The 25,227-nt window shown below is 45.6% G+C and overlaps 1 protein-coding gene across 1 annotated transcript; it reads left to right on the top strand.

The window, feature by feature from the left end:
* Positions 1 to 318: 318 nt before the first annotated feature.
* FBXO32 (F-box protein 32) lies at positions 319 to 24,936 on the top strand. The gene is made up of 9 exons (XM_027726921.2): positions 319 to 528; positions 3,588 to 3,700; positions 5,407 to 5,456; positions 6,117 to 6,209; positions 13,045 to 13,138; positions 14,003 to 14,187; positions 17,671 to 17,853; positions 18,960 to 19,103; positions 19,802 to 24,936. Exons 1-9 carry the CDS (start codon positions 413 to 415, stop codon positions 19,889 to 19,891), a joined length of 1,068 nt encoding a protein of 355 aa, XP_027582722.1. The 5' UTR covers positions 319 to 412; the 3' UTR covers positions 19,892 to 24,936.
* The last annotated feature ends 291 nt before the right edge of the window (positions 24,937 to 25,227 follow it).

The following is a 25,227-nucleotide window of genomic DNA, read 5'->3' as shown; positions in this document are numbered from 1 at the left end:
TTTAATGTTTTATGTACACAAGGCAGACACACACGAGAGCTGTCACGCACAGTACACAAATTCAGCACACACTCGTAATTTGGAGAAAGCTCTCGGCCGCCATCCAGCTCACGCCCCCAGCGACCAGACCACGCCCCCCGTGGTCAGACCACGCTCCTCTATGCTCAGGCCACGCCCCCACCAGCCCCAGGGCGCGGGCTGTGGGCGGGGCCGGCGCCGATAAACACGGCCACGTGCGGGGGGCGGGGCCGGCCCGCGCTTCCGGCAACACGCGCCCGCCGCCGCCGCATAAATAGCGCGGAGCGGCGCCCACAGCCCCGCTGTTCGCTCCCGCATCGCCGCGTCCGGCACCTTTCCGGGCACCGCCGCCGCCGCCCCCCCGTGCTGGTCCCGCGCCGCCGCCGTCGCCGCCATGCCGTTCCTGGGGCAGGACTGGCGCTCTCCCGGGCAGAGCTGGGTGAAGACGGCCGACGGCTGGACGCGCTTCCTCGACGAGAAGAGCGGCGGCTTCGTGGGCGACCTCAGCAGGTACCGGCGGCGGCGGCTCCTCCCGGCCCCGCTCTCCGGCGGTGCCGCCAGGGGGCGCCGCGCGGTGCCGGGGGGGGCTGAGGGCGGGTGGGCGGCGAGTGGGGCCCGGGCCGGTCTCGGGGGTCGCCCCGGGGCGGTGTCGTCGGGGTAGGGTCGGTGTATGGGCAGCCCCGGGCCTTCCGGCGGAGGGGATCGATCACCCTCTCAGGCCTGCAGTGAACCCCGAACGGCTCTCCCGCGGCCCCGGACGCGGAGAGCGGCTGTCCCTGCCCTGTGGTTGCGGGATGGGGCGAAAAAGCGAGGAAAAGGCAAAACACTCGCTGCCCCGCGGCCTGGGCGCTGCGCCTCCAGGGAGCATCTTCTGGAGGCCACGGAGGTGTCTGCCCACCTCCCTCCCAAAACAATCTTCCCCGCGCATCCTGACTCCCCGGCTGGGGAAGGATGATGTGTCTGAAGCCATAAATCTTCCCCAGGCCGTGAGTAATGTACCTTCCGTGCGGCTTGACTAATCTGGCTGCAAAACATCAACAACCCCCCCAGATGGTGCGGGCAGGAAGCCTTTGCAGCGCGTGGGCGTCGTGAGCTCTGGCCAGATCGCTCCTGTCAAAACCCAAACTTTTCTCACAGAACTGCATCTACTCCTCTGCTGTGTGTCAGAAATGCTCATGACAAAGGGGCTTGGAGCGAGCAGGGATTTGCTGTGAACCGCTGCTGAGGTGTTATTGTGCAAGGAGGCTTATGTAGCAGGTATCTCCTGCTCTCTTTCATGCAAGCTGCAAGTAAAAATCAAGCATAGGCTTGTAAATAGGTAGAATAGGTTTGTAACGTGTAAATAGGTTGATTTGTAAATAGGTAGAAAAATGTCTGGCTGCTGGTAGTGTGACTGTATTGAGAATACTGAGTTTGGCATGTATTTATACATCCCTTTTCCCATTTAAAAGTGAGGAGGTGACATATTGGCCCTGGGCTGAGGTCCTTGCCGTGCCAGGTCCTGGTGCCCAACTGTTCACCCTGTCAAGATGCCCTGGACAAGTGTGTGGAAACCTGGCAGTACATAAACAGGGGAACAATCTGCCTCCTATGCTGGAGTTTGTCCACTGCTGCTGTTATGGTGGTTTCGTATTACAGAGTCATTCAGTAGGAAGTCAACAGACAAGGATGTGCTGTTGACATGTGAGATTTAAAGCAGATCCCCCTTGTACTCTTGGGCTCAGGTTCTGCCACTGCATGGGGCATGTTAACCTGACCCCCTATTGATTTTGTGTAACCATGATAAAATATGAGCTCAAATATCTTATAACAGATTCTTCCTTACTACCATATTCTGTTCTCAGGTTTTGGTCCCCCCAGCAGAAGGCAGCACGGATGGGGGACACGAGCAGCTGAGATGTTCTGCTCTCACGTTTAGGTGGTTCTGAGCTGGTTACATCTGGTAGAATTGTCTAGTTCCCCAAACTGTTGTTTCTGTGAGTACTGTCCACTGCTGTTCCCCTTCTGCAGTGTTGTAGTGGAGCCCGCAGGAGTGGTGCCCTTTCCACAGCTGTGCTGTGCCTGGTGAGGGGGATGTGGAGGAGGAAGGGGGAACCAAGGCTCATAGTTTTCTGAGGATGGGGGAGGCTTCCTCCACCTCTGGGGCCATGTGCAGGTGCCAAACCAGAACACCCATCTGTAGCACGCCAGAGGGTATCTGGGTCCCTCATGGGAATGAAAGTCTGACTTGGTCACTTAAGTTTTGCATATGCTTGTGGTGTGGCCAGTGAGTGAACAGAGGAAACAAGGAGGTCCCACAGGTTTCATTCCTTTGCAGGAGCCTGTGCTGAATAGCTATGAGAGGTGTGTTTGGTATGGTGCTTGGGTTATTTTATTTGGAGGCTAAACAGTGTAAACACTTGGTCTATAGAGGAAGTCTCCTGGCTGTGTAAGGGTCCTCATGGCTGTTGCAGGGGAAGCTTGCCCAGCACTGCAAGCAGCAGCATGCTTTGGCACCTGTCAGAGCTCCAGGGCTGCTTGAGCCACAGCAGCTGAGAGGTGCAGTGATGTGCCTGGGACCCTTCTTTGAGATTAGGCCTCCAGACAGCCATAATTCATCCCTTGTGAGTTGTGCACAGTGCACACTGTGGGCAGCTCTATTTTGTTCTCCTGGATGCATCGCCTGTCTTCTGCTTGGTACCTGTGAGGCATCCCTGCAGCTCTGGGCAGCAGGTTGTGTGCTGCTGTGTGCAGCAGGGGCTGCTGCTGAGAGCCCCTGGTGGGTGCTGCCTTCCCCTGCCACCCCCAGGGATCTCTGCAGCAGCACTGTGGCTGCCCAGGGGCTTCTCGGTTTCGCTTTGTGGCTTGGATCTGCTGATTTGCAGGTCTGCAGAATGTGGAGATGTTGATGCACAGCTTCTTTATAGATAGTCTTTCATTGCCCTTGAAGGAAATAAGGGGTTATAGTTCCCTTCACTAATAATATAGTTACATCAGAGCTCCAGCAAACGCAGATGATGGGCAGTCTTGGACAGGAGATCCTAGCTGTTAACTTGTATAGTCACTACTATGTGGGGTTTGGAAAACTATCAGCTAAGTCTGAACCTCAGCTGAGCCTTTCCTGTAAGCTTGAAATAATATTTTGTAGGGACTCTTTTATTAATAAATATTTTGAGTGCATATATATGTCCTAAGGCATTTCTAAATATGTCCTTCTGTAGCAGTCTGACTGGCTCAGAGGAATCTGCTACCTACAGTAGGCGGACATGGTGTTACTTAAGGATAGAAACATGTTTAAGGGAGGAAAAGAATACTGCCTAACCGTGTCCCAGCACTAACTGTGCAATCTGTGTTGCCTGCTCCTGTCTGTTATGGGTATCTTGGCTAGCCCAGAAATGAGGCACCAGAGATTCATTTAAAAATACCATTACTGGATGCAAAAAACTGTGTGCAGACTTCTCACAGGCAGCCTGCAAGGAGGCAGCTTTGGAGCTCACAGTGAAAACCTGTGTATTTTCTCTCCTTGCAGGAAACATAGTGTTCAGCAGACTGCAGAAATAAACAGAATCCTTGCTTTGTGTCATTCACAGCTTTTGTAAAAAGGATGATCACAACAAAGAGAATCTCTTCAACAGCCTAAACTATGATGTTGCTGCCAAGAAGAGAAAAAAAGACCTGCTGAATAACAAAGCCAAGACACAATGTAAGATGTATTTTCGTGCCTTCTTTCTTTAAACAAAAGTTGCTGCAGAAGAATGGAAAATGGTTCATATCTATGGCTTTTGCACAATGCATGAAGACTCTTCTAGAGTCTTGAAGGGCTTTGCGCCCATGTTTGACCTAAGCAGAGAACTTGGATACAGTTTAATGTGAAGATTTATGCCCCCGTTAGTAATCCCTGTTCTGAGGAGCTGTGCTTGTTGTGTTCAAATTTTTGTCATTTGTGTTTGTCAGAAGGAGGGTAATTTTTTCCTATGGTACATTCAAATGAACCAGTTCCAGGGTTTTTTTCCCCCTGTAGACTTCCTTGTGCACAACGGACTAAATTTATTCTTCCTTCTATATGCATTTTGAGCACTAATCTACATTACTGGAGGCTACAGTCCTGAATGTAAGCTTTGATCCTATCTCTGTGTGCGGAGTGCATGAAAAATGAAATAAGATTTCAGCTCACTCGAAACAATAGAAGTCTTGAAATCTTTCTGTAGGCACAGTGAGCAGCCGGGGTCTCAGTGCACTGTGGGAGGACCCGGGGGAGCCTGCAGGGACAGCAAGGTCTGTGTTGGGCTGATTGCAAGATAGGTACTGGAGTTACATGTGAAGGCTACAAATGTAAACAGACACAGAGGAAACGAGTTACAATTCCCACACTACTATTAGCTCATTGTGCATCCCCCAGGATTTTGGAAACCGATGCCAAAAGTTGGCCCCTTAGTGTATTCGGTTCTCTGAACAAACAAATGTTACCATGACAGTTTTTGGCTGGATTCTTCTGTGACTTGCCATTAAAAAGGGCTCGATGCAGGGTCAGCGTGCCTGTAACTGAGACTGGGTCTGTCCTTGGGTTCACAGTATCAGGCAGTAGCCTCAGTTCGTCGGTTCACAGGTTGCTTCAGGAGGACAATATTTTCTTTATGGAAAGAAGTCTAGCAGGGTGAGGAGGAGAACTTTTTTTACCCTAGCTGTTGAATTGCCAGTGTGTGGAGGAAGTAGGGTCAAAAGCCCGTGTGAGAATAGAGTGGGAGAATGAGCAGCGTAACTGCTTATAGTACAGGCTCTTCTGCAAACCGGGTTAGCAGCATGTGGTGGGTACAGGGAAGTTATTTTGGGGAGTGGATGGGACAACTCCCATTCTGAGGGAAGGGAGGGGCAATTAGAAATAGGAAAATTTTGGTCCCAAATAGTTTTTTCTTTTTTAGCAAGTTAGCTGCAAGCACAAGCATGTTCCTCTGAGCCTGACCTCACTGCTAAAAGCTCTCTCCTACATGCCTGGTGTCTCATGACATTTTTGCTCAACTTCAAATTTGACATACAATCCCAAGCCTGTAACCAAGGTAATGAATAGTTAATAAAATCAATAACAACAAAACCTGGCTGTCAGCCACACTTACTGTCTGGGACTAAAGAAGAGGAGGTGCCATGGTATATCTGTGGCTGGCAGATTAAACATTTACAGTCCTGAACTGTGTCAATGAAACAGAAGCCCTTTCCAAGGCTCAGGGCCTCTGTCTCAAATGAAGCTATATGGAAACAAAGCAGCTCAGCAAGTTGCTAGATTTGGTTTCAAGTGTGGTGGTGTAAACAAAATAACTTCATTTGTACTAAAAGATAGTGAATATTATGAGCAGAACAGAGATCCAGCCCTCTGATGTGGAAGATTAACTGAGCAAAATGTCTTTGTCCAAACAGATTTCCACCAGGAGAAGTGGATCTATGTTCACAAGGGAAGCACAAAAGAGGTGAGTACCTTCATAGGTTCTTTGTTCTCTTTTCTACTGGTTTTTACAAGCAGTGGAAGATCCTGTGCTGATATAAATCAGCAGAAGCTCTTAAGAGATAAGTGGAAGATCTGGCTTGTGGTTGGAATTTCAGTAATGATTTTAAGCCCCTATCAGGGGATCCAGGGCTTGCTGTACAAGGCTTTGTACATGTGTTTAAAATATGACTTGTTTGCTTCCCTCAGTTAAAAAACCCAGCCATTTGCAGGCCAAGCCATAATACTGTTCTTGGCTTTCACCCAGTACAGTCCTAACATGGAAAATCATTGGAATTCATCACAATGGCTCACTTGCACTCATGGAGAGAAGCAGCTGTAGGAGACTGCTCTGAACTCACACTATATATTGAACCCTAGGAATGTGTGGCTCATTCTCACCCATAAATTCATGGGTCATGAGCAGAGCTTGGGTCACTCTTGGGAAACTACCATAGTCTCCATTGAGCCTTGCTCACTCTTGATGTCAGTAAGTGCGGCTCAGTGGGAGACAGGCCTGGCTCCTCTGGCTGTCAGCTGCTCCCATGTTTGTGCAGCTCAATTTGAGTTGCCCTGGGTCGTGTCTACCTGGTTCTGTCTCGACTCAAGTCTGCCAAAACATGACCCAGGCTTTTTTCCTTCTCAGCGCCATGGTTACTGCACCTTGGGAGAAGCCTTCAACCGTCTTGACTTCTCCAGTGCTATCCTGGACTCCAGGCGATTCAACTATGTTGTGAGGGTGAGTGAAAGGCCAGGGTTTCTTTTGCTGTGAGGGTGGTGGAGGCTCTGAGCTGAGCACCAGTTGGATAATGGGAAGCACTGGCAAAGAAGAGATGTCTGAACATGCAAGTGCATGTGTTGGGCTTTGCTGCATGAAATAACTCATGGAAGTTGAATGGATAGGTGCCTAAAACCTTGTCTTTGATCTGTTAAAATGAAGATGAGGGGAAGTGGTGATAACATAGATGAGCTGTCTAGCATTCCTACTACTTTTCAATTGTAATAGTAATTCATTTCTAAAACCCAGAAAGCTTGGCTTCTGATTATGATTCTGTAGCCCCAAAAGGGCTGTCTGCAGAGGCCATAGGGCACTGGAGACTTCTTTGCACAGGAAGCTTCAGTCAGAGGGCTGTGGGGTTTTGTTTCTGTCATAGTGACACAAGAGAGACTCAGGGGAGCTGAGCATTTTGGGAATGAGGGAATGGGCTGAACATCTTGGAGGCACTGATCTAAATTTCTTTGTTAAGGATCATGGTTGCTCTTAATCCTGTGTGACTGTCAGTGGTTTCAGTGGGTGAAGCTTTTGGTTAGCCCTGACACCATTAGTTGGTAGGAAGGAGTCATCAGCCTCAGATTCCCCATGCTTGGCTTTGCATAACAGGTCAGGGCTTCTGTTTTGGCCTGGGGTGGCCAAGGAGGAGGTCATGGTTGGGGGAGCTACTGTCCCGAGGGCTGTGGGTGCTTGTATGTTTATCTGCATGTGATCTGCAAATTGATCTTGAGTTTCAGAATGTGTAGCAAGATTTGGAATTCAATAAGCTTTAAAAAAATCTGTTATTAACTTGAGGCTGTTTATAAACAGCTCCTTTTCACATCTCATGAGCAGCTGATCACTGGTGAGGCAACAGCTGTTCAGGTTTTAGGTTCTGGAGCAGGCAGCATTGGTATTGCTTTCCCTTTGAGTCAAATGTCATGAAAAGTGTCTTAGGAAGAAGTGATCTGAGCAGGTTCACCTCGGTTTGTTCACTTGTTGTCTAGGTGACGAGTCACCTGTGAAAACTTCTGTCACCCTGGGAAAGAGTACAGGCATTGGGGGTGATGACCCACCTGCTGTGCAGGAATGGCAGTCATTAGATATTCCACTGCAGGGGTGGTGGCAGGGAGTGGGGATGCTGAGGGAGGTAAAGCATGATCTAAGTCCATGTGAACTCAGGCTGCCATAGCTCTGCTGATCTTGGGACAACTTGTTTTCCTGCACCTTATGCAGAGGTGATCAACAGTGCTGAGGTACTCGGTGTTTCCTCATACTGGAGATATTTATATATATATATATAAAACTTGCTTTTGGTGCTGCAGGTATCTTTTTGGCAGACTTTGTCTTATGGCAGTGAAGAACTCCAAAGACTCTACTAAGCCTGGCCTCAGGTCATGCTGTGCCACATGACCTCTTCTGCTGCTCAGCCCAATGTGATGGGTGTCTCCTATGGGACTGCAATGGCTGAGCAGAAGTCCCATTATTTTTTGGAAGAAAAAACTCAGATTTCAGTGAGGCCAGTGTGGTTTGGTAGGGGAGCTCAGGCTGATCTTGATATGAGGATTTCATACACAGCAGATCTGGGATCCTTTTATCCAAAATAAGTGTTCTGTTATGGAAATTGACATGTCCTTGTTTCTACAAACCGCCTTTCTTCTGAGCTTTTAAGAGTAGCTTCCCCCCCCCAGTAGTTCTACAGGTACAGCACTACTGAGAAGTACGAAACTTTCTAATTGAGGCTGACTTGTGGTTTGGCGGTTTAAAGAACATATTAAACCTGGTACAATGGATCAAATATAAAACTGACTTCTTAAAATGAAAGGCTTGTATCAGCCAATTCTCCGGTAGATAGTAGCTCATAAAACGCCTTATGCCAGATTTACTCATGAAAAGCTCTGCCTAGATGTGGATCATGTTTATGGTCCTCTGCAAGTCACAGGCCTCCTAGATCACACAGATGAGCAATCTGTCACATGGAAAATGCCTTGAACGTTGGCAGGCAAAACATTTTTCCCTTCCCTCCCTCTCCTTGTTCTCTCTGGTTCCACCCATTGCTCGGTGTATCTGATTAATGTCACACTACTTAATTCATCAAGCAAATGCTTTTCAAGGAGGGAAGTTCAGAGTTAGAGGCTCAGAAAGAATATGGGGATGTCTGTAGGGAAAGAAAGGAGAGAAACAGCTGCAGGCTTCAGGTTCTGCTGGCTACACCCAAGCTTGTCCTATAGAGCTTCATCACTTGCTGATAGCAAAATGGGCTTTCAGGCTTAACATCAACTTGCCTTTCTCAAACCATTCTTTTCGGAATTTCTCTGAACTTAAGTGCTACAGTGTCTTCAGTGCTGACTTCCTTGTCACAGAAGTGTCTGCTTCAGATACAATCAAAGTGCTTGGAGTTTCTGATAGTGCACTTATAAAATGGGCACCTCCTTCGAGTGAGGTGGAGTTGTGAGCTGCAAGAAGCTTGGCAGGTATGTTTCATGGGCAAATACCATCAGCTGGAGCCAGTGAGTTCACTTAATTGAAGCAAAAGAAATTTTCCTCCAACATTAATCTTGTCTTAATTGTCTGCTGATATAGTGCTGGAAGTGCCAAGAATTGGTGCCATAACTTGGTCCTTGCTGATCTTTCAAACTTGTGCATCTGCCTACGTGTTACAGGACAATCAGTGTTCCCTTTTCAGGGCTAGTAAGGAAGTGTGTGGTTGACCCAGAGGACCCAAACTGTTGTTCGTCTTTGAAGCAGCCCTGGTTTCTCTGGTCTTACAGATTTAATGAAAAGACTGGAAGCATTCTGTAAGCATAATTAATGGGAGCAGAGACAAATTGCCTGCAGCCCAGAAGTTGTTGGTTCTCCTTCAGGAACACTCTGTTCAGATGGCAGGTTTTGCAGGCTGTTTCCTTCAGAAAGACTTCTCATGTGGTGGTTGTATAGTCTCAAGGGAAGGTGCTGCTTCTGATCATAAAAGCTTAGGTCAGGTTAAGCTGCATGGGCACAGCTCTTCTGGAATAACATGATCTAGGTTGTGCGCAGCCTTCTAGAGTAGTCTCTTAAATTTGTTTCTTAAGTTTTAATAGCAGTCAGCTCCAGGTGTTCTGGATTTATGCTGCCCTGAAAGAATATCGGCTGGATGCTATCTCATGGAGATCTGTCAGCACTTGCACTGTAAATCGTTATAACTCGCCTTGCTCTTGCTCTACCTCTCAGTTGATGGTCAATGTGACATTTCAGCTACAGAAAGTGAAGGGCTGGGAGAGTAAGGTGGGGCTGGAGAAGGAATTTTTCATTGTGATACTTTTCTCTAAGCAGTCCAGATGTGAGGAGCCACATCCCCAATCATTGGGACCTTATGGATCCCCACAGGGTGCAGTCCAGCTTCCCTATAGCTGGTTTGGGGTATTCAAAGGGGGATTTACACTTCAGTAGTTTGAGACTTATGATTTTAATCACTACAGAGCATTTCCCTTTTTGAGTCAAGGTTGCACCCTGCTCAGTGCAGCAGGACTGCTGAGAATTTTTTGGCTCTATGTGCTATAAACCTCCAGCAGTGGTTATTTGGGGTGTGAATTGCCTGCACACCCCTGTGTTGAACCAAGACAGTGGCCAAAGTGCCATCTGGCTGTAGCAGATCTAAGCAATGCTGCACACACTAGTCATGGGTGCACAGCAGTGTGCTTTCATGGCCCTGAAATGGGGACCTTTGTTCCCTGCCACATGCATGGCACTGTTCTGTTTGCTGTTTTCTTCCTTGTGCTTATGGGAGAAGGACAACATGCTCTGCTCCTGAAGCTGAGAGGCTCGTTGTACCAACTGCTCCAGACCAACTGCTGGTGGGGTTTGAGCAGGAGCCTCATCACACTCATGGGGAAGTGAGTGAGTTATTGCCCTGCTGTGGAAGATGCTGCCTCCTGCCAGCTCTTCAGGGGCTCTGGGATAGCCCACTGCATCTCTTGCCTTTTCTCTGTAGTTCTGGCACACCTCTGATGGCAAACAAAATAGGGGCAAGGGTGTTGGAAGATTTTTTTTTCTTCTTCTTTTTAAGGAAACTACCAGGTCATCTTTTTTTTCAGCTTCTGAGGAGTTGAAAGAATGAATTGGGATCTAATGCCCTGTTTTCCAGAGGTGTTGCAGACTTCCCAGCTCCAGTTAAAATCAGTTGGAATGCAATTACTTTGTGTTTTTGAAAAGCAGACCTTTTAAAATTGCTCTCAACCTTTCCCTGTGCACTCTCTCCTACCATCTGTCCTTCTCAGTTGAGCGTGGGCTGGACTTAATGCAACTGCATCATAACACATGCTTGCAGCTCTCCAGCCTTTTTACCCTACTCAGCATTAATCTGAATTCATCAGTCTGCTTTTAGTCTGTATTATGCAAGTGGCAGCACTGATTTAGTTTTTTTTATAATGCTATAGACCCCAATTTGGCAGTCCATTAACTGAGACCATACTCCAGGCCTGTACCAACACTAAAAGACCCCCAGTGCACTGGAGCATGTGTTGCACAGATGGACTGAATTGCTTACCTGTTTTTTGTATACGAGTACAGAAGAATAAAGAATGTCTTTTGCTGTGGAGGGCTAGCTAGTTGCTTCAGCCAGCGGTCCCTGGGGAGTGGAGTAGTCCTAGAAGTATTCACAACATAGTTTTCATATGGAATTTCATCCTGTGTTTATTGCTGCAGGAGAAGGGAGGTGACACATGATATCTGAGCTGGTTCACTGAACATAAATTGAACCTTGATAAACACAGACAAGGCAAATTTGAATCTGTTCCTTTGGCTAAATTAATTTTGTACCAATTTAGCACTCTTCAAGGAACTGAGATTTTTATCCTCATTCTTGAGAGGAATGGCCCTGGAGTCTAACCCTTATGGTATTACATTACATGATGCTTATCATTGCATGCATTTTGGTGTTTTTAGTAATGGGCACAATATTGCTAACACTCAGCCTGGAGAAAGCTGTCTCTCTGCCAGTTCCAGAACAGTGCAATCTGGAGACAGCAGTTGTTTGTGCACAGAAGAGCTGATCTGGGTGCATGTGTGGCTAATGTACAGATGGAGTCTGGCAAATTGATCACTATAATCAAAGGTCTGAAGGCTAAACAGTTTAGTGTAAGCAGAGTATTACAGACTATTATGGGACACTGGTGGTTTTTTTTTCCTACTTATTCATCCAGTATTTCAAAGAATGAAGACGTTTTATAAACTTTTCAAACATCTTCCAAGCTGCCTTGTTTTAATTTAAAGAGTATTTAGTTATTGTGGTCTCATTTAGCTGATATAGCAAGAAGATCCACTGATGCCTGTGCACCAAATATTACCCAACTCTCCTGCATCTCTTGTTTCCTCCAAAACAAGCAGCCTGCCCTTCACAGGAGTTAGCACAGGTCTTTTTTCATCTTGGGATTTTTTTTGATCATGTGAGGTGCAAGATATTAATAGAATGTAAACTCAAAGCCATCTGATGATGGTGTTGGCCTGGATATTAAACAGAAGAAGAGATCGGTCACTCTAGGCGACTTTACTGCTCCTAAGTGGCAGTCACATGCCAGTGCCCCAGATGAGCAGAGCAGGCGAGTGGCTGCAGTGATACCTCTCCCTGAGCTCCCCGCTTCGTGGCAAGCTGCCGGTGACTTTTTGGATACGTTCCTGTCATTCTTGCAGCAGGGCAAACAGTTCAGCTCATGACTTATCAAGTCTTGTCAAAAGCCATCTTAGTTACTTGACACAAGTAGTTGCACCTTCTCTGGACTCTCTGCGGTGCCAGCAGTGGGATACTGGAGCTGCGGATGATAAAGGATTAATAAGCCAGTCATGCGGTAATGTGTTGATTGATTTGTAGCATAAAAGGTTTTTCCTTTCCTTTCTAAATTAAAACAGAAGGCTGTGTACATCCAAAACAAATGGACTGACACGTGGACAGTCTGTGCATTTATATAATGCTGGGGGGAAGGGAGGAGGGCTTCTAAGATCCCAGGCCACATGTTTTGCAGAGCATGATCCATAGGAAACTTCCACAGCTGTTCTTGAGGCAGAGGGATGGGGAGGAGAGGGCATCCTTTCCCATGGGAATGCTTCCTTTAGCAACTGCAGCCCAAATTCAGTATTCAGCTTGTACATGAGTCAGGAGGTCAATGAGTCAATCCTAATCAAAAGTAAAAGCAAGATTTCCATTAGAGGGAGGTTAACAAGTAAATAGGACACACAGGGAAAGGTGGTTTGGTGTTGCAGCTGTAATAGCTGAATAGGGGAGGAAATGTTGGGGGAGTAGGGGCTTGTTGCAGGGAGAGTTTGGTTTTCCTACAGTACTTAACCTTTCTGTCGTGGTGACAGCATTCTGACAAAACCCATGCAACCCTGGAGTTGACGTAAATTGTGGAGTCTGATTCTCATTAATGCTCCATCAATAATATCCCCATCCAAACAGGCATTTGCTCGTGTTCCCTTATGACACTGCTTGTTTATGCCCCAGTGAAAGATGGTGACGTTGGCTGTTTGTTCCCTTGGTGTGAATAGCAGCTGTCAGTCTGACCACTGCTCTGTGGTTTCTCTGCATCTCTGAACCATGAAATCAAGTTTCCCCACCTGCCCCCCAAGATAATTAAAATGCCTCTTCTTTTCCCCCACCTCTTTTGATGTGAGTTTAATTATTTGACCTCTGCTCTCCTCCCGCTTTGTGTTACTTTGCTCTGTGGTTGTGTCTTTATATTCAAGCAGCAAACAAGTCTCTGGACTGTTTTGCTGTGTCATGTGACCAGGAGTCAAGATTAGAAAGGTATCTCTGTGCTCTAAGGCTTGCAACTTCTATTTTTATCCACAGCTGTTGGAGCTGATAGCAAAGTCTCAGCTGACGTCACTGAGTGGCATTGCCCAGAAAAACTACATGAACATTTTGGAAAAAGTGGTGCAGAAAGGTAAGAAACGGAAACAGTGAGGGAGAGTCTGATTTAATCTGATGTATTTTGTGTGAACCACATCCTTGAGAATAGTCAGGCAATGCAAGATGGGTGTAGAAGGGCACCACTGCTTATTTCTGTAGTGCAGCTCTGCTTTCTTCTCCCTCAATGAAGGACTTGAGGGGAGTGAAAAAAATGTCTGTAGGTATCTGAGAGGTGATTCCTCCTTCTCCAGCTTTCCTCGCTACCACCCCTTCTGCATCCTACTGAGTCCTATTTCTGTCTGCAGAAGAGCTGGCTGCTCCTGCCCCCGGCTGGGCATATCTGCAGTCTCTGCTGCCGCCTTGTTACCAGCTTGCTGTCTCTAGTGCTCCCACTGCTGTGGAGGAAAGGACAGCTTGAGGTGTATCCTCACCTGTTTGGGGGAATGAATTGTGGCTGAGATGTGGCACTTCCCTCATGGAATTTTAGCTCTGGCTGAGGTCTGGGAGTTGAGTGCACCCTGTTAGTACACATAATGAGAGAGAAGGTTCTGAGCTGTCTCCCGGCACATCAGCTGGGGTCGATGGGGAAGAGGTGCACATAGATAACCTCTCGCACAATGTTGGAGGGGAAGATTGGCTGTTTGCCAGTGGCTGGAAATGGGAAGTGCTGCAGAAATGGCAGATCTCATCTGCTTATCCTGGGAGGATCTCTTTCCATCTGCTGTCTAACCTGCTATGCCTGGCTAATGTTTAACTGCTTTCCTCTAAAAAGAAAAGCACAGGCTGGCTCTCTTGGCCTGTGAGGTTAAAGCAAATAACTTGGCTTGCCTGAGAAACATGTAGATTCAGGGAAGGATTTTCACAGTTCCCAATTTTAACCTTTCCTGTTCTTCCAAAGTCCTTGAGGATCAACAGAACATCAGGCTAATACGGGAATTGCTGCAGACCCTCTACACATCCCTCTGCACGTTAGTTCAACGGGTTGGCAAGTCTGTCCTGGTTGGAAACATCAACATGTGGGTACACAGGATGGAGAGCATTCTCCACTGGCAGCAGCAACTGAACAACATTCAGATCACCAGGGTAAGCACAAATCCTGAAAGCTAAAAATATTGTGGCTCCTTCATGAAACCTTCTGGTGTAGCAGTTCTTGTTTGGGTGACTGCTTCCCACTGTACTCCCAGTGCAAGCACAGAGTGGAAGGACCTTGAGTTGCCAAAATAACTAAATGCATTCCTAGCATTATTTGAGTCTCTTAATTCAAACTCAATGTACATAACCCGGGATCATGCTCGAGGTTACTGGTCACAGACTGTGGCTTGACTCTGTACTGGCCGTGAAGTGCTGTGTGAACAGAGCTGGGCAGGAAACCACCTCCCCCTCTTCTGTCTTCAGAGACAGGGCCTCAGTATGAGAAGTCAACTCAGTCTTTTTCAAATTGAGAAATTGACTTCAAAACTTGTTTATCAGATAGTTGAGGTTTTTAGATTTGTTTAATCTGTAAATTAAATGCAAATTTCTAAATAGCTGCATAACTTCATGCTTCCTGGCTGAAAATATCAATTATTCTTCCAATAGTCTGGAGCTACCTGTTCCAACTGGATGAGTCCTGCTTTCACATGTGTTTTTTCAGCAGCATCTATGGGGATGGGAAGGATGTGTTAGATAAATTCCTAACCTGGCTTTGCATGGGAATCAAATTTGAACTTGCTCCATATCACAGAAGGTTTGATCTTGGGATAGACCATCTGGTCCAACCTCCTTTCTGAGGCAGGGACACCAACAACATGTTGCCCAGGACTACATCTAGACTTTTTTTTTCCACCTCAAATGGATGCCTGGTGAGCACTGAAATGCTAAAGCTTTTCCTCAGTGCTGATACCTGTGTTGGTGTTCCCTTTTGTAGGACTCTTCTGCAGTGAACTGAACTGTGAAATTCCCATTTAGGGAGACCAAGGCATAGCCTGAGGGAATATAAAAATCACCTCTTTCCCTGGTGCCTCAACCAGAAAGGCATTCGCAAAGGAGTAAGCAAAGGGCCTGCTTTCATAATTTTACATGATTGTGTTCTCTGGGAACACCAGGAAACAATCTTCAGTCCTTCAGTTAGAGTAATGCAGGGAATAAGGTGTAGAAGGTGAACTGTGAGACGTCCCCAGGGAGTTTGAGGAGCTGCAAAAGTAGCAGTGCATTATCTGATGGTGGTCTCTGCCCCACCTCTGCTGTGTCTCCTGGAGTCCCTCTCTTGAGAAGGGCTGCAGCTCCTTTGTCTTGCAGGGGAACCACTGGCCTGTGGTGGGGTGGCCCCTAGGGCTGTGAGCTGGGGAGCCATGCAGTGCCTGGGCACTGCCAGGGGCATTTCCACCCAGGTATCTGCTGCCCTGAGGGCAGCAGAGGTCAGGACCTACCTCCTGCTGCTCAGCTCAGTAGTACAATGTGGGGTTTTCCCTCTTGGGATTCGAAACACAGACAAGCACACCAAAGAACTCTGCCTATCCAGACAAAAGTGTGTCAAAATATTGCTTGTGAAAGAAACAGCCTTTTATGCATACTTACTTATATATAGGTTTACAGACACTCTTCAAAAATAAAATAGATGTAGAGCTTGGAAAAAAAAAAATTCACGTGTCTGAAGATAACTTCAGGTCAAGCTAGAACAAAACCAGCTGCGTTCAGAGAAAGGAAGAACAAACTCAGCTCTGTGCAACCAGTTACTTACAGTGCACTGAGTGCTTGTGGTGTTTCTGGATGGGGGAAATGTCTTGCAACACCCAAGACCTAAACCATTTTAAAAAAGAAAAATTTGCAAAATATTGTGTGTGCTAGAGCTGCTTTAAAAAAAAAAAAAGACAAACCTCTGTCCAGAAAGTGACAGCATACCAGTCTGTTCTGATCTAATCTGTGTTCTTTCTCCAAAAAAAATAATGTTTGAAAAGTTCTGCAATGGAACTGTGAGAGAAAAGAAGTAGCAGATAAGTTTTTGGCCCTGACTCAGAAAACCTGTAAGGATTTTTTTGAATGACACAGGTTTCCTCAGAAAAAAGGCAGAAGCACGAGCTTTGGGGTTTTTCTGACCCAAGAGTTCCTGAGGTTATTCTTGCCTGTTGTGCCCTAATAAGCTTATATGTGGAGGGAGTGCAGGAGAATGCAAAATACAGGCTGGCAAGGAAGATTAATGGGAGGTGGACATCAAGGATCCAGCGCATTCTTCCCACCCCAAAAAATGACCCAGGCTGTCATGGGAGGAAGTGTCCTCTGGAGATGGTGAAGACAGTTCACTCCTTCTGGAAGGGTTGTTTCAGATCTGCCTTGCTGGTGGAGATGGCCAGAATTGATGTCTTGGTTGAAAAGCTGTGGTCCTTGCAGGCACTGGGCCGTGCTGTGTGGTCCAGGCAGGAGGGAGCTGCTGGTGTGCAGGCATACTTGTTGTTCCTATGGAGTCTCACATGCAGTGGGATGGCTGGAGACAGAACTGTATGATTAAAAGCAGCCTCATGCAGCGTTCTCCTGATGATGGCAGTCTGTGTGCTGCTTGTTTGAAACAGTTAATAGCTCTGCCGAAGGCGAGGTGGGTGCTGTGACTCTGCAACTTAAAATAGCAGCATTTCTGTGCAGGGTAGATGATGAACTTGGCACATCTATCTAACATTGTTTCTTCGTTGGGGCCCAATCCTAGAAGCTGCTGTTTGCCTTAATAAGGCTGGAGCTGGTTTTGAAGCAGCTGGAGCCTGTGTTATGGTCCTTGCTGATGCCTTACTCCTCTGTATGTCTTGGATTTTCGCTGAGTGCAGGACCTGCAGATCCATTTTGGTCAATTTTTCCTGGAACTGTGCCCCATGTGGGCTTGTAAAACAATCCTGTGTAGACCAAGTGAAGGTGGATGGGAGTGGCTTTTGTCTCTTAAGGCTAGGATGTGCTTTCGTGTGGCTGAACAGCATGGAAAACCAGGGCTGCAGCTGATGGGAAGGGGGCAGGTCCTTCAAGTGTTCCCAGAGGAAAAGTTAGCCTTGCCAGCAGTGACCTGGGAAGCCATGCAGGGAAAAATCCTGCTGTGGGTACTCACCAGCCACTGCTGAGGTTACAGCAGGATCCTGTGATGACACAAGCTAAAACACGTCAGAAAAGCATGAGATTGCCAGCAATGTGTGTAACTGGAGCTGGACTTGAGAAGTAATTCCCATCTCCCTCACAGTGGAGAGATCTGGATGGTCAGTAGCTGATACCATGGTGTCCTGCTGCAGTGGAAGCTGATGGTGGCGCTTCTGGGAGCAGAATTTCACGAGTATGGAGGTGGGGTGGACAAAAAGGAGTGAAGGAGGCTTGGACTGTAACTCTGCTTCTAACTATTGTAATACAATTATGTGTCCTATTCCTTAAAGATCTCAAACTGTTCTGGGGCAGAAGGTCAAATGTTTTTGTATAAAATGCCTTCTATATTCAGAAAAAGGAACTGCTGCTTTGTTCTTTGTGTGAAGAATAGTGCTTAAAAAGCAGTAACTCTACTGCAAGCTAGGATTTCTTGGTTTTTCAGCTTCCTGGGAGCTCAATTTTGTCTGTCTCTTCCAGCCTGCCTTTAAAGGAACCACTTTCACCGACCTGCCATTGTGTTTACAATTGAACATCATGCAGCGACTGAGTGATGGGAGGGACCTGGTTAGCCTTGGTCAGGTGGCTCCTGACCTGCAAGTCCTCAGTGAAGACCGGCTGCTATGGAAGAAACTCTGCCAGTACCACTTCACGGACAGACAGGTACAAGGAGGGATGCATCAGGTCCTTGTTGTACCCCACTAGCAACCAAACACACAGGGGAAGGACACTCTTACTTGACTATCTCTTGGATCTAAGGACTGTGTTGATAATACAAGCTGGTGTGGGAATGGCTGTGAAGATGATTTATATAGAGGATTTTACATGCCACAACAATGATTCCTGAAATAGGACCTTGAGGAATTAATCTTACAGGAACTTCACCTAATCCAGGTGGCAAAAACTGCAAGTCATGCAGTGGCTCCTCACCCCATGTGTGCAGGGAAAACATGCAGGCAAGCTCCAGCAATCACCCTGATGTCCCAGGGACTGACACCTCACAGAGGGTGGGTGAGGTCCATGAGCTCTTTTGCCCTTTAGAGCAAGAAATCCCCTCTGAGCTGTTTTGTGAGTGATGGAATGGTATGTGGAAAACAGCCCTACTGCTACCCACGTTGTACCTGTGTAAACATCTCTGGCCCTTTGCAGGCTGGTAATCGTGTGGGTTTGTCTAAACTTAAAAACAAACAAAAATCTCTGTTTATGGGTGAATGTCTGGGGTGTTTATGGGAGATCTCTGCACTTCAGGGGCCATGTGCCAGATTTCTTTACTGACTCGGCTTTATTTACTCACTCTGGATCTGACTTTGACTTTGGGGAAGTTATTCCTATTAACAAGCAAATCCAGCCTCTGCAACTAATGAACCCTAAAAGAAAGATGGGTATCTCCCAAGCTAATGTAATAAATCACTGACTCTTAGAGGCAATGAAGAAGCAAAATACTTCAACTTCTGAAACTGTTAAATGCAACTGTATTTGCTGTCCTGCCAGCCAAAAACAGTGGCCAAAGTAGTATGAAATAGCTCCCAGGGTTTCAGGCTTCCTACAGTAAAGTTCATGAAATGGGAACAGACCCTCATAATGGTATGTTCCCATCAGGAAGGTGCTTATAGCTGGATATTCAAAGTAAGAGCTTTCTTGGTGTTGCAAGGGAACTGTTATGGGACTGGTGAGGATGACATGTGAGGGAAAGGGGAATGTCATGAGCTGGAAAGAACAAATCATTATTTTTTTTGACCTGCTACAGTTATGATTATCTTTGCTTTAAGATTCGCAAACGGCTGATCTTGTCTGACAAAGGACAGCTGGATTGGAAAAAGATGTACTTCAAGCTTATAAGGTGTTACCCACGGAAGGAGCAGTATGGTGACACACTGCAGCTGTGCAGGCACTGCCACATCCTCTCATGGAAGGTACGAGGTGCTCGTGGGACAGACTCAACTGCGATAGGAGCCATGGGGCACCCAGTGCTTCCTCTGATTGCAGCTGATTTAGGGTCCTGCAGTTCCTTTGCCTGCATAGCCTAGTGAATTGTAACATCTTAGTCCTCCCTCAGCTATTAAGACCCTTTCTCCTTTGTGCCTCACAGGGATCCCATCTCTATCTTGAACAAGAGTAGTGTCCATTGGGGCTGGAGGGGAGGGAGTTGGGCATGCTGTGGGGCTGCCTGCAAGAAATCATTTTGGCATTGCTAGCAGCTTTCTCCACCCATTACATGGAGGTGGAGGTCTTGGCAACAGGATCAGCTGGAGTGAAAGCTGATGGCTACAAAATGGCCCAGGACAAAAATCTGCTGGCCTCTGTGGTAATATCCAAGGCATGTCTCTAGAGTTAAACTCCTGTAGCTGATGGCAAGCTCTAGCCTCTCTTCCCTCAGAAGAGAGGAAAAGAATTAATTGGATCTTTGCTGATTTCTTTTTTTTTTTTTTTTTTTTCCCCACGACTTGCCAGTAGCCCCTAAAATATGAAGCCCAGTTCTGAGCTGTCTGTTATTCTGGGCTCTGCTCTGTTTGCACATGGGATGTCTGGCAGAGGGGCAGTGCTAAGCTGGCTGATCCTTTGGCACCCTTTCTGCAGTCTCTCTAAACGGAATTGTTTTCTCCTTTCCCAGGGTACTGATCACCCCTGCACAGCCAACAACCCAGAAACCTGCTCCACCTCTCTTTCACCACAGGAGTTTATCAACTTGTTCAGGTTCTGAACTTGGGTCACTGCAGCTTATGTGATTCTTACAGGACACTTTATGCCACTGAGCTTGGACACTCCATTTGTAAATAGTGTAAATATTCGTGTTTGTTGGAAGCTCCTGAGACAAGGAACAAGAAGATCTTGGAGGTGAAAGGTGAAATTGCTCACTGACATGCAGCACTTAAGGAATACAGACTTCCATAGGACTGGTGTATAAATACGGTGTGTTGTACAGAGTCCCTTTTTTATCATCAGAGTACAATATACAGGGCAAAAAACTTCATTTTTTGTCTTTTAGAAGTTAAAAATGAATTTGCCCCACAACCATTTGAGAACTCTTGGTTTGTTTCTAATAGAGAGAAAGCAATATGAGGCTAGGACTGTTGAACTGTTCCTCCATCTGGTTTTATTTAGCATACATATTTATAAATATGACGTTTTAAAAATATTTATGAAAAATATCCCTGTGACAAGTTTAATAATACTTTTATGCTTTTAAAAGGACACATTCTGAAATACTTAGGATAGAACTCTAGCCTACTTGCAAGACAGAATCGCAACATACCACTTTCTACCTCTAACAGATTGAGTACCTTTCAAACAAAAATCCAGTGTACAATGTGAACTTTTGTATTTTGTACAATGATTTAAAGGGAAATGTTTGTGATAGTAAGCATCTTTTCTTGTACTAGTGCTTACCTCTTTACATTAGTTTTCTCGCTCTACTCAGTGCTTGAATGCCTAGATGATAGGCACCATATAAATACCTAAGACTTTACTCCCATCCTCTTTAAATTTGTTGGCTTTATGAAAGACTAAGCAAAAGGGAAAGGAGAAACCACAAGGATGACTATTATCTATAAGAGAGGAAGTTCTATTATAGGGGAAACAAAGGACTGGATTTAATCTCACAAGGTAAATTTGTATCAGCTCCACTGGGCTAATTGCACTGGTTTAAATCCCAAGTAAAGTTAGAATCTGGTTTTTTTCAAGCCTGTGTTTTCCAGCATAAACACTGCTCTGTATTCCCACTGCTGTCAAGTGAATTCAGTCATCTTGGAGCTGGTAAAATATAGGGAGAACTGGGCCATTAAATCTTGTGAAATGATGCGGTTTTTAGTCACTGGAAGACTGGCAGCAACATGTTTATTTTCAGACTATTGGAGTTTAGGGAGTGATTATTTAGTAGTCAGGACTGGGGTCAGCAAGGGATTTCCAACAGGGCGCTTGACACATCTTTGGTTACTTCTCCATGCTAGTGGTGAAGACCCAAAGACCCTAATCCCTTCTGCTTCCAGTGCTGAGCTGCTTTATGGGGTCTTCTAACCCTAAACTAGAGCTAAATTTTCAGTCCTACGGAGTAAGTGGCCACTTTGCTGTGGCTGTGATCTGGCTCACTGTCTCCTCTGCATACGATGCTTCACTTTTCCCTACAGTGGAGCTTGAAGCATCCAGCTCAGAGAGAGCAATTTGAAAACCTGCAGTGGAAAGTTTTTGCTGTTTGCCAGTAGATTTCCTGTATAGCACTTTCTCTGTGCATGATGTAAGCAGGATACCTCAGAAGGGTAAATATTTAGTGGGTTGTGTGTGACTATGTACAAAGAATTGTGAGGAAGAGGAGTACTCAGGACAATTCAGGAAGAACTACTTGAGTTAATTACTGTTAAATATTCTGTTCCTTTTTTTACATTTTTATAACTGACTTTCAACACTTTTCTGCAGCTGTTTGTATTTAAAAATTATAGTATTTGCATTTTTGCAAACTAAATCACTTTGCATACTCTTGGAAGAGACACAGAAAGGGAAAAAAAGCTGCCTCTAGATGGAGCAGTGGGGAACAGGGGAGGAAAACAAGGAAAACGCTGTCAAGAACTTCCCTTCTCCTGCCACCTAACAGCAAATCCAAGTTTTTGCTCTTCCAGAGAGCTCTGTGAGCCTGTGCCACCCTTAGCCATGGCCCAGAGCTCAGCAGTCTCCAGAGATAAGGAGAAAACATGTGCAGGATAGGGAGCTTTATCTTAGTGTTGATGCCCCCTCCATCAGTTTGACTGCTGGTAGAAAGTATAAGCCTGCTGATCATACTCATGTCAACTGAAAGTGATTTAAAAGCTGTTACCTTGGAAAAATAAACTTGTGCTTGTCTGGGGGGATGTTTGTGAGTGAAGGAGGCCAATTTCTGTTTTCATTACTGCATTGATGGCGGGTAGACAAGGCTGAAATCTGGCTTGCTGAGTGAGGACACTAAGAAAAGAAACTTGCAAGTGGAGTGAAGCATTGCCACTGAATTGAGTTTGAAGGGTCCTGTAGCTCCTTTTTCCAGCAGTGAGAGGATCTGTCCCTCTTGGCATCTTCTGTTTCCAGCTCTGACTTGGGGTTGGGTTGTTTCATAGTTTTGTGTCTGCCACCCATCGTGAGCCAACCTGTTGTGATGGGGAGGCAGGAGTATTTTGGTATGAAATGCTGGGGGGTTATGCCCAGTCTGCACCTGTGCTTAGCAGATGACACCCACTGTGAGATGGTGACACTGAGTGAATGTTAAGCTCATGTTTGAGTCTGGCCTAGTGCATTCCCTGTACAGCAAGACAGAAAATCTCAGCGTTGAGCTGCGATTGGGGAATGTCTCAGGTGTAGCCATCGTCTCTATCAACTCTTCACTTGCCTTGAGCAAAGAGTTTATTCTGTCTTCTGCCCAGAGAGTGTGGGTCGTGCTGACATGTGCAACTGAGGCTCCTATTTATAAAACTTACTTCAATTAGTGTGTTTTTTACTTGTTAACACTGGAAGGGTCAGAGTGCTGAAGATGATTTGTTAATACATAGACACTTGTGTGTTGCTTGTGTGAGGTCTTAAGATATTGCTGTCAGTGTCCAAACCAGCAGAACACCAAGCAACTACTGTACTGGAGAACAAAACAGGCTAAACAAAAAGAAACAGAATAAGCCTTATTCAGTTACTGCTTCAGTCATTACCCTTCTGCTGCAGTAACTGTCAAAGAAGACCTTGGTCTCTTTGGGAGACTCATTGTTTCTCAAGTGGCTGGTACAGGGAGATGTTGTGGTGAATTCAGTCCTCTTAGTTTGTATTTAAAACAAAATGCTGTTGCATCCAAATACCTTACTATAACCATTTATAAACAAAGCAATCAATATTTTAGCAGTGCAAAGGCATCTGCTTGGCTGAGGATGGCAGAGTAACAAAACTGACAGTGATAACAGGGGCTTCCAGGCAGAATGGTTTTAAGGCTGCTCTCATGCAAAAAGGACCTCTTTATTTTAAGACAATTGTGGCAAGACTGTTGTTGAAGGGAAAACAGACTTTTTCTTGTATTTTGGAAATAATAGAATGTTCTTTACAAATGACATTTCACCTTCCAGTTAGTTGATGCATTCCCATTAGACATGCATCAGTTCTTATACTAGAAAAGGAGAGTTTTTCCTCTCTTTGGGGTTTTCTCTTGCCAGCATATCCAGAGAAATCTTATTGTCCTCAGAGGATGTGTTAACTAGTACAACAGCATAGAACATGGTGCTGTGAAGAGAAAAAAATAGATCCATGCAAGGGAGGAGGCTTAGGAAGAGAGAGATCCCAGGGATCTGTTTCAGCTTTCTAGAGGAGGCAGGTGTTTGGAGTTTGTTTTGGTGTGATGGCTATTTCAAGAGGCACAATTTCAGCTGTACATACCTTAAGCCATTTATACTAACTATGGTATGCTAAAGTTTGATCATAAAACGTGTGTACCTCCTCTTATGTTTTTTGGGTTCTTTTTTTTTTTTAACTGTGGGAGTTTCTAGATCCTTTTATTATGTAAAGTGATTAGGAAAATATGTATTGCTCTGGAGAGATTGCTTTGTATGTAAACATTTAATTGCACCCTGCCACTTTCTGTATATGGGAATATATTTTTTATTATATTTCTTTGCCCCTGGGTTTTAAACTCTTTGTATTCCCATATCTGTTTGACTTCAGTTACTCTTGTGAATCTGTCACCTTCTAGAACATATGCAGGTACTAAACCAGCTTTTCTTGCCCAGAAAATTCCTTGGCCTTCAGTAGCTCAAATTTCATTTAGAGCAGGAACATTTCAAATTCTGTTGTGTAGCAAACAAATCAGGTATGCTGTTTCACACTGATCTCCTGGTCAGTACAGCAAACCAGCATTGTCCTCCTTTGTTTTTACAAACCTGTTGCACGGCTTCCCTGTAGATCAGCACCTTGCCAAAAAGACATAGCTTTAAATTAAAATGCCCCTCTTTCTAGCTGGCCTGTTTGCACAAGCCCTGTGGAGCTGATGGCTGATCAGGTTGGTATAGACTGCCTTGTACAAGGTTTGGGACTCTGGTGTTCTGCTTGTACTGCTTTTCTCAGCTCACTGGTTATAATGATGCTGGTTAAAGGCTCCGAAGCCATGGTCAGCCATTCACACAGCTGTCAGCACGTGGCTGCTGGGCTCTGTGAGTGTCTTACCAGCACCTAATTTCTATTCTGTATCTTCCTCCAGTGATTTCACTGATGACAAATTGGCTTTGCAGGATCTGGCCCTAGGGAGAACAAATCCATCTTGTCCTTGACACATGCAGTCTCTATTACATAAATAGCCTGAACCCCCTCTATTGACCAAGTGCTACTGCTTCTCCTCCCGGGAGGGCAACTGAGGGTAGAACTTGCATTTGTTTAGCCATCATGTGCTGCACAGAATGCTAACAGCTCTGCTACCAAGAGAGCATTTTAATTCAAAATAGTAAATACGCTCATCTTTAGGAACTAATCTACAGTAATTATAAATATGTACTTATATATGGAAGAGAGCGTGTGTTGTTGTTTTTTTTTCTTAAAGTTGTAACTAGAGATGATATGAAGTGAAAGGCATCCCTTATATAAGACTTCTGTTTAATATTATTGTGTGGTTAAATCCTTCCATTATAAATTTGCACACTTTTTTCCTCTTCCCTTGCATGTTCAACTCTGATTTTTACAGCTGTTCTGTGCAGACAGTAATGTATTTTTGTAAAACATTTTTGACACTGAATTGCAATAAATGTTCAAACAATGTGAACCACAGAATTTGTTGTCTCATTGCTTCCAAGTTGGTGACCTTATCAGCCTTGAGCTTTTGGTGACTGTAAGCAAAGACTTCTGCAGGAACATCCAGAACTTGGCTTGTTGTCGCAGCAGATAGAGCTGTTGCTTCATCATGCCTCAAAGGGAAATGAACCTTCGAGTCTTAACAAAAACTATGCTCACATGGAGCTTGTCCTTGTGAGTCTGTACTCGCCCAAAGCACAGGAGTGATTGCTGGTCCAGAAGAGATTGCCAGTGCTCACACCAATCTGAGACCTTCAGCTCCAACTT

The sequence above is a fragment of the Pipra filicauda genome, unplaced genomic scaffold (genome assembly GCF_003945595.2).
Source record: "Pipra filicauda isolate LSUMZ 115617 unplaced genomic scaffold, ASM394559v2 scaffold25_size4600443_pilon, whole genome shotgun sequence".
Classification (NCBI taxonomy): Eukaryota; Metazoa; Chordata; class Aves; order Passeriformes; family Pipridae; genus Pipra; species Pipra filicauda.
This window is presented reverse-complemented; position numbering and strand designations above follow the sequence as displayed.

Bases quoted from the DNA above. Each gene is read 5' to 3' on its own strand.
- FBXO32 (XM_027726921.2), top strand. From the start codon at position 413: ATGCCGTTCCTGGGGCAGGACTGGCGCTCTCCCGGGCAGAGCTGGGTG. The intron at 529-3,587 runs GTACCGGCGGCG...TGTCATTCACAG, and splicing joins TTCGTGGGCGACCTCAGCAG to CTTTTGTAAAAAGGATGATC. The intron at 5,457-6,116 runs GTGAGTACCTTC...TTTCCTTCTCAG, and splicing joins ACAAGGGAAGCACAAAAGAG to CGCCATGGTTACTGCACCTT.